Here is a 9,712-nt window from a genome sequence, read left to right on the forward strand (position 1 = left end):
TTTTCTCATTAACTAGAAATTTTACATTAAAAAAAAAGTTATAAGAAAACTATTATAAATAAATCTCCTAAAAGATAAATGAGAAATGTGTAACACGAATGGGAAAGCTATGGTTAATAGGGAAGTTCGCAAATTTTAGTTTAGTTCTAGTTTTTTTTTTTTTTTTTTTTTTTTTTAAAAATTAAAATAAAATTAATAACTCAATATTTGGCAAGTCAATATTTTTTTTAATAAGAATCATTTTTAAAAATGAAATTAATAACTCAATATTTGGCATGTCAATATGTTTTTGGCAAAAACACTATTTTGGTCCCTACATTTTTGGGTCACAGTCAATTTAGTCTCTACATTTTAGTACTAGTTAATTTGATCCCTGTTATTTTCAATTTGCAGTCAATTTAGTCCCCACTGTTAACTCACTGATAGAAAATTCCTATGTGGCAAATGATTTGCATAGTTGGCACAATTAAAGCTTATATGGCTTATAAAATAATAAAAAAATTTAATTAAAATTATTAAAAAAAAAAAAGCCCTATAAAAAAAATGCCATGTCAACGTTAGAATTTTAAAAAAGAAAAAAATAATAATTTCTGAAAAAAAAAAAAAAAAACTTAATTTTTCTTTTCTTTTCTTTTCTCTGTCGTTCTTGTAGTTTCTTGACAAATAAACACATCAAAATTGATTTTTTTTTTCTTTTATTTCCCTCTCACCAAAATCACACCCCCAAAAAATTCCATCAAACCCAACAATGTTCATTCTCACATGATGATCCCTTTACACTCATATACACAAATTCATAAACACATTGAACATTTTCAGAATTTTCCTCCATACATAATTGTTCACCTATTCATAATCACAGCAATATACATCCTTTTCGGATCCTTTGCTTTACCAGCAACCAAAAGTAATATCAACAAACTAAAACCATCACAGAGAAGTCTCAATTATTTTTTGAATACACTTTCATTTTCTTAGCAACCAAACTGAAAAAGAATATATAATAAATATCACAGAGACATTTCAACAAATACAAGAGTTTCAATGCAGTAAAACTCAGGCAGGACGAAAATAAGAACAAAAAACTATAATATAAAACCAGTAAGAAGTAGCAGATGAATTTTTGTTTTTCCCACTACATTTTCCTCTTCGTTTTTCTAGAGAACCAAACAGAAAACAAAAGGAAATATTGCAGATTGGAACTTTACTACCCACTTCAACAACCCACCCTTAGCAATGTTCTCCATCATGCAATCGTAAGCAAGAATCCCAAACCAAATCGACCGTTATCTCCCTCCTCCATCTACCGATAAAACCATCAAGGGGTTATACCAGTTTGCCCAAACATGCTCATTGATTCAAGGGTTGAAGAAAGCCATTGCCATGTCGTTGCCATCCACCGAGACATGGTTATGCCTTTTGCGAACCATTGCCATGTTGTCGCCATCCATTGTGGACTCTCTCCCCCTCTTCAAGTACAACCAAGATTTTGGTTTTGTGTTGTTGACATAATAGATTGATTAGGCATAGATCCACTCCAAGAACCCCGAAAGAAAATCCCAACCACCGACTGCATCCAATCTCCACCACACCTCTCTCATTCGATTTCCAGCCGGAGTTCAAGATGTACTTTATCTTGAATCTTCCGCGTGATTTTTTTCCTATGTTTTTAGTTTTTACATGTTTGGTTGCTCAAAAGATTTTTGGATGTTTTAATTTTTTTGCTGATTTGGATTTTTTTAATAATTAAAATGCTGATTTGTCATTTTTTAATATTATTTTATAAGCCACGTCAGCTTTAATTGTGCCAACTGTGCATATCATTTGCCACGTAGGCATTTTTCCATCAGTAAGTTAACGGTGGAGACCAAATTGATTGTTACTAAGATGTAGGGACCAAGTTAACCGTAACCCCAAAATGTATGGACCAAAATAGTGTTTTCGCCTATTTTTTCTTAATAAGAATCATTTTTTACAATGAAATTAATAACTCAAATGGCATGTCAATATGTTTTTTTAATAAGATTTTTTTTTTGTTTTTAGAAATTAGAGATTTTATTAGTGAATTGATGACATGTTATTATTTGGACCATTTATTATAAGATAAAAGTTAAGATTAAAAGAATTTGTGCTAGAGTTCCCTAAAAAACTATAGCTTACATTTATTTTATAAAGTCAAATAAGCATGGAATATTAACATATCAATTTAAAATACTTTTGTGATTACTTGTTCCAATTTTCTTTTAGCAAACAAAGAAGCATGACTACAATGGAGTTCCCTAACTTGAAAAAGACTTGAAGCTTTGTTTCAAAAGCCAGAGACTAATGTACAATATAGGGCGAGCTCGTCGAGCAGGGTTAACCTATTAGAGTTCCAACAAGAATCATAGAGATGTCAAGATTCAAGAGAGAAGTATGTTAAGAGGTGTGCAAGATATTGAGGGAAATGAGAATGTCATATGTTTGAACCTCAACCTATAGACCTCTCAAGGTTTCTTCATGTAGCAAGTTCAACGCTACCTATGAAATTGATAACATACTTGAAGTTGATAATTATCATATTTATTTATGCAATGGTACATTTTGTTAGCTATATATGTTCAAGGCTCCTCTCAACCAAAAAAAAGAAAAAAAACTATACATGTTCAAGTTATTTGTACACTTGCGGAATACCTTTTTTTTTCTTGTCCAATTTAGTACAAGGTAAAATGGATAAATATATTTAGGGTAAAACTTAGATACAGTACCTTAGGTACCCCTTTTAAAATTCAACCACCTGTCTTATTAAAATAACTTAGCTAACGGTGTTAATACCCTCTCTTTCTCTAATTCTGTTAACTATATCCCTCCATCATCTCACTCTCATCTCAAACTTGAAGATCTCTCCACCACTGGATCTCCATGGCTACTGTCAAGGGCAGCCACAGCAGGCCACCGTTAGCCACTCTCATGGTCTCTTTTGGGTTTGCTCTTCTCTCTGAAGTCTAGCCTAGGCCCCTAAGGCTAAAAGCCTGAAACCCATGAGCTCTGCAACAATCGGAAGCACACTAGTGATGCGGTGGCCGCCGATCGTCCTCTTCCTCCTCTTCTCTTTCTTTGTTTGTTCTTTAGTTTTCCTTTAATTTATCTTTTCTCCTCTCCTCGTTTGATTTTATGTGGGTTTGGGGGTTGGGTTTGTTTTGGTTTGATTTCATGCTAGGACATGATGGTTTTGGTTGGATTCCAAACATGGGTTTTTTGGGTATGGTCATTCTTAGCAAGGTTTTTAGAACCAAATCGGACCGAGAGGTCGAACCGTGAAAACCGGAAATCCGGGATGAAAAACGGTTTTTTAAGCCTAAAGAACAGGATTTTTTGTTAATTTCGTGAACCCTTAAAACTGGGGTTGGACCGCATGAACTGGTGAGAACTGTGCGGTCCAACCCCTTAGCATTTAAAAAAAAAACTTAACACAATTTTATTCTACTTAATTAAATTATCCATCTCTTACAAAGAATAAAAAAAATTATAATTAAAATCCTTCAAAGATATTCAACTTTACTTCAAAAATTAATCATAAATTTTAATGTTTTCGTGGTTATTATTTTCTTTTATTAACTTTCTTATTTAATTATTAAATATATGCTTGAAAATCATTAAATTTCCCTCACATATATAGATATATTGTCAATTTTGCTAGTTTTATAAATTTAATATCTATATTTAGGCTTTAATTAATTATGACGTCATCTCGATTCGACCTCGGTTTGACCTCAAAAACCATAAACCTCTCCCTTTTACAGTTCAATGAACGGTCTGAATCTGAAAACCTTAATTCTTATTTCTGTGATTTTTGGGTATGGTCATTCATTGTCCGATTCAAGTTCTTTGCTTCTCTAACTATGTCCCTAGCCGCAGACAAGAAGCAACAAACCTTTAGTTGACAACGCAATGCACATAATTAAGTTAGCCTTTTTGTTCTTCTAAAATCTTGATTTCTTTAAAAATTTAGAAGTATGAGAGATTGAAAAGCTAAAGATGTTGGGTTTTCTCATGGGTTCTCTAACATCTTGGAAAACTGAAAACAAAAGTGAAAAGACAGATAAACGGACTGTGTTAACACCGTTAATTGAGTTATTTAGTCAGATAGGTGGCTGAATTTTAAAAGGAATACCACCTAAGGTACTGTATCTAAATTACTGTATTTAAGTTTTACCCATATATTTATATATCTAATCATATTTTTATTTAATAAATCCAAGTAAAAATTTTGGTTGACTTTATGGAGAATTTTTTAAAGCAAGATATGTTGAAAACTTTTCTTTTACTTCTGAGATCAGTTAGTGTATTTCTTTTTGTTTCGTTACTCATTCCAATTACTGACAAAAAAAAGTGTGCAAAGTTCAACAAGTACATTATGCATACGACATGCAATCGACTGTTCTCTTCAACTTCAGTCCAAAAGGGTTGTGAGTTAGCTGGGATTGTCCTGTAACCCTCCCCTTTGATGATTACAAAATTGAATCTATTGAGCATTTTTTTTAAAGATAAGGTACTGGATGTTGGTTGACAATGTGATTAACATAATGATTGTGCGTGGACTGTGGATAGGATTTTTATATATGATATCCAAGCATCACATATACCCGGGTCCAGAAAAGACATCCAAAAGTCAACTTATTTAATTTCACATATTCCGGGATACACATAAAATAAATAAAGGAGGAGCAGGGAACCGACCCATCTCTATATTCTGAAACAAAAACAAACCCAAGAGGGAAGAGTGGAGATGGTGAGGGTGAGGGTGAGGGTGAGGGTGAGGGAGCATCCCACTTACAAAAAGAAGCCCGGTGGGCAAAGTTATGAGCACGAGAATTTACATTCCTAATCCTAAGGGAACTTAACATCTTTTTCGTTTTTTATCTGCAAAATGATATGCAGATACCAGAAAGATGCTTAAGATGGAGTGCTAAGAAACAAAAACCAAAGTATCAAAAGAAGAGCAGAGGCAGGGAAAACATCACTGAAATTTTAGACATTCATAACCATAACGTCACTTTTAAGTAGTGGCAACATGCCAGATAGAACAACTAGCTGCTAGAGAAATAGTGAGCAGCTTACACATCAAACCACTGATCCAAGTCCAACTCTTCCCTCCATCAAATACTATAAACACAGAGGTCATGATAGAAACTAACAAGTTTAACTATGAAAGTCACAGCTTGTGGAGCACTCCAAAAATACAAGTATAAAGGATTTTCTTACACAACCATGAGTATTGAATACCTGTGATTTTTATTACCTTAATACCATCTTGCTGCAAGTGAGACAGGCAGGAGGAGGCAGGAGAGAACCATATAATACATGAAGCTTAATTTAGAAATGGAGTTCAGTCATCCTTACCATGGCAGTCTTAAGACAAATTCTTTAGATCCCCGACTCCGAGCTTCTGTACTTCAACCTTGAGAGACTTGAGGTACCTAACAGCTTCATCTAGTACAGCAACAGTATTCATTTGATTGCCACCAGGTACTATTCCTCTCAGTGCCCTCACCATCTTCTTCATTTTCTTCTGTTTCCTTTCACTATTGCAGCTGTCACCACTGCCTGAGGTCATCTGATTAGAAGAAGACAATCTATTCTTCTTTGGTTTTGAGCCATAGTTTGAGAAAGAATCAGGAGACGCAGTTTGATAATCTTCATCAGTCCGTGCTGTGCTAACCACTTCGTCATCATATTCTTCTTGCTCATCCTCTTCCAAACTCAACAACGCATCAATATCATCTGAATCTTCTTTCAGTGGAGAGGATATTTCTCTTTCTGTATGATCAACCTCTTTTACCTCAAAATTGTCTTCAACATACGTAGCACCGATGTTTACACCAGGAGCACTAAATTTGTGGGCAATTGCAGGGTGGAACATAACTTGGCTTCGCTGATCAGTTTGATCAAAGATGATAAAATTCTTTGGACAGACCTCAGAAGGTTGAAATTCGACACCATGGAAGGGTGTCAAGTGCTTAGCAGTTGGAGATAGAACTGCATCAAAGGCAGATGCAACTGGAATATGCATGTAACCATTCCCCACTTGATTTGCTAGAGGGCGCACTGCCTTTTTGCGGAAAAAATGTTGGTCACTCTGCATCTGGAATCCTATTTTCTATTTAATTAAAAGTCCACGAAACAATGGAGTTCACACTTTTGCACTGGCAATTATTTTATTATCAATTGGACAAAGGTTCCTAAGGTGATGATTAAATTAAGGTATCGACATTCTGGTACAAGAAAGCTGTTTTTCCAAATAAACACTTACGGAGCTACCACCATTAAATGCTCATCTCTATCATTGCCTTCTTATGTATGAATGCAACCAAAGGCAGTCAGTCCCAAATCCCAATGTCCCAAAACTCGGAAATAGTAGACTACGTAACAGGTTTAAGCAACTGTCGGAAGTACTCAGCCTGTAACAGATAATAAAAAGTCAAAGGAGTAATGAACTATTAAACATACAATCAGACAAAGGAAGCAGAGTGTTTGGAAGATGTTCTCATAAAGTCCATAAATGGAGAAGTGTAAGAGATACCTATTAAAAAAAAAAAAAAAAAAAACCCTTTATAAGTTAAAGCAGAACTTTTTAATAATTAAATGAAACAAATAAATGGACAATCACAAGTGCAAATTTCTTCTATACTGCTCAAATTCTTCCATGGAGTTAAAAGGTACAAAAATTGCAAGATGACCAATTTTCACAATTTGATTTAATTTGAATTTTGAAAGTTAATAAAGTTCTTAAACTTTTACAGGATTTCAATCTTCCACCTTTGGTTTCAAACAGAGAGGCCCCAAACCATTCCCAGGAAGAATCACAGGTTAATTTATCACAATAAGTTTGTAGCATTAGGTAAAAGAGGGAGGCGTGCTGTTATTCTTGTACAATCAGGTCTCTTAACTTCCTCATTCTTATCTAAATGTAATTGAAGTTTGCATCACTTAAATTTTCAATATATATATATAGAGAGAGAGACAGAGACAGAGAGAACTGAAGAACTAGTGCACATGCATGCTGGAATATTCATACATAATCCCCTAATAATAAATCTACCGACAGCTGAAATAATTATATCAATAAACTCCAATCTATATTCACCACAACAACATATAAAAATTTGATGAAGATATTTAACATATTATCATGACAGGACACTAGCAATTCACATGTAACTAGCTCTCTAATGAATGCCATTTATTATCCAACACATAAGTCAGAACATGGCTCCGATGGAGGTTAAAAATGAAAATATCATGAGGAAATTAAACAAAGCTTGGAAATACTTTTCCACAGAACACAACCGTAACCATGTTAAGATACACCAATCCTATATCACAAGCACCCCAGAAGCTTCATATAAGGATTATGCATTGCAGAAGGAGACAAGGCACTGTCAATCAGTATAAGCTATAAAGAATCATGCTTAATCAATTTCACAATAAGAAAATAGGAAACCACTTTTACCTGGCAAACTTGTATCAGTTGATAGTATGTGATGATCCCAACACTCATTTTAATCTTCCCAACTTCTTTCACTGCTCGATATCTTTTTATGGTTACTCCAATGTACATTCTCACTCCTCCCACCAGTTTTAAATTAAGACAAAAGTACAAGCTAACAAAAAAACCTTCGCAAAACACCTACATAGAATAAGAAAAAAACCCACTTAAGATCAATGAGAGAAACATGAAACAAACACATATAGCCAAATGTTAAACAACAGTATATTTCCAAAATGACAAATCTTTTCGTAATTCAGATTAAGAAAATTTACAAACATCCATTCAACCGTGTCCAAACCTCACTTACACGGGTTCTCATTTTAGGCAAAACAAATGAAAAGAATCATATAATTATGTGATAACAAAATGACATGAAACCCACATTAAAAAATTCAGCGTTCAATTCTCCACAGCTTATTTACACACCAAACAGAATTGCATAAAATTAAACTTTTCTTCCATTACCTGGTTCAGATGTTCAGATAATAATAACAATCAATTCAACGCAATGAACAACAATTACCACATAATAAACACAAAAGAGAGAGTGTGAATCTCACCAAAACGAAATGGAATTACAGTATAACACGAAAGAACACAACCAAGCGAACACAGTTCATCTTGTAATACACAAAAGAGGACGTCCACGGCATCTTGATTTTGCTTCTTCAATACCCAATTCTTCAAGAAAATTTTGAACTTAAGCTTCTACTGCAAATCACAAAAACCCAAAACAGAAAAATTAATAGTCCAACCGAACTGAATGTCGAAATTTAAAAATTAAAAAAAAAAAAAAAAAAAAAAAAAAGAAGCAAATCTTTCATCTTGACTTTAATCGCTGGGGAAAAATGCAAGAAAATACATAAGATTCAATAATTTCATTTCATTATCTCAGCAACCAAACAGAGAATAAAGCAAGATTTGTCAAAAGAAAACCAAAATTCAAGCTCTCCTCGGATTCTAGATCAGAATCACAAAACAAACCCTAGACACAGAACAAAACAAAATACACTAAAAATCACACACAAAAAAAAAAAAAAAAAAAAAAAAAAAAGCTCAAATAAACTCAAACAACGAATCAAAAAAAAGAAAAAAGAAAATCAAAATTTCCGAACCTGTTGAGAAATTTTCCTAGATTTGCGGTATGAATTGAATTAAGGTCTAGAGGTAGAGAGAGAGAGAGAGAGAAAGTGGGTATGGGAATGGGAACGGGGGAATGGGTGGTGTTTGGGTGCGATTAATTATTAAGTTTGGGGATGTGTGCTTTTGGGTTTGAGTTTTTGGTTTTTGTTGGATTAGGACTTAGGAGCTATGTTACGAGACAGGGTGGAGTCAAACGCGGAGAACGGGAGCCGTTGGATTAGAGTTGTTGGGCCTTGGAAATGGTTTCCGTTTAATGCGGGATTATGTATTCACCGTTGGATCTAGCACGCGTGCGTGCCTGGATTAGAGTGGGCCCTCTTTGACGATTATACCCTTCGTGTTTTCGACTCTTCTACGCTTTCCCTTCCTTTCTATTATCTCCCATCTTTTTTCTTTTTTCTTTTTTCTTTTTTCTTTTTTCTTTTTTTTGCTAAACTATACTATTGGTCCCTGAAGTTTATCTTGAGTGCGCAATTGGTCCCTCAAGTTTAAAGTGAGCACAATTAGTCCCTTAAGTTTTAAAACTGAGTTGATTTGGTCCTTTTACTAACTGTTGTTAACGGTGTTACTTACATGACTAACGGAACAATAACTTGAGTTTTTTTTTATGACGTGGCATGTTTTTAATTAAAAAATTAAAAACTAAATTTACACATCACCAGTACCAAATTAAAAAATTTATTAATTATTTATTTTCTACCTGTTGTAAAAACCCACAACGAGAGAGAAAGGGAGAGAGGGAAGAAATCAAACCCTGGTCGCCGCTTGAAATTCCATGCCCTAGTCGCCGTCGGCAATAGCCCAAGCCATAGCTGCCGCCGGCGACAGCACAAGCCCTAGCAGTCGCCAAAGTCAGCCACTACCCTAGCAGCCGTTGGCGACAGCCACTGACCCGCCTTCCTCCTCCTCTCGCACAACCACTGAGCTGCGTTTGTCCTCCCATCTCAGGTACTACATCGACGAAGACAAAAATCAGCAATACTTGAGAGGGTTTTCAATAAGGGGAGGTGGAAAAGCACCAAGCCACAAATGGAGAGA

The 9,712-nt window shown here is 34.6% G+C and overlaps 1 protein-coding gene across 2 annotated transcripts; it reads right to left on the bottom strand.

Moving 5' to 3' along the window:
* Window positions 1–4,986: 4,986 nt before the first annotated feature.
* On the bottom strand, window positions 4,987–8,811 carry LOC115991728 (transcription factor bHLH144). Of its 2 annotated transcripts, none has more exons than XM_031115601.1 (4): window positions 8,647–8,811; window positions 8,092–8,239; window positions 7,493–7,669; window positions 4,987–6,440 (listed from the first exon to the last, which is right to left on the bottom strand). In XM_031115601.1, the coding sequence occupies exon 4, from the start codon at window positions 6,122–6,124 to the stop codon at window positions 5,393–5,395; it is 732 nt and encodes a 243-aa protein (XP_030971461.1). In that variant the 5' UTR covers window positions 6,125–6,440; window positions 7,493–7,669; window positions 8,092–8,239; window positions 8,647–8,811; the 3' UTR covers window positions 4,987–5,392. The 2 variants fall into 2 exon arrangements, with proteins under 2 accessions (XP_030971461.1, XP_030971460.1); XM_031115600.1 differs by having other exon boundaries at window positions 8,092–8,242.
* Between the last annotated feature and the right edge of the window lie 901 nt (window positions 8,812–9,712).

The sequence above is a fragment of the Quercus lobata genome, chromosome 5, assembly GCF_001633185.2.
Source record: "Quercus lobata isolate SW786 chromosome 5, ValleyOak3.0 Primary Assembly, whole genome shotgun sequence".
NCBI classification, from domain to species: domain Eukaryota; kingdom Viridiplantae; phylum Streptophyta; class Magnoliopsida; order Fagales; family Fagaceae; genus Quercus; species Quercus lobata.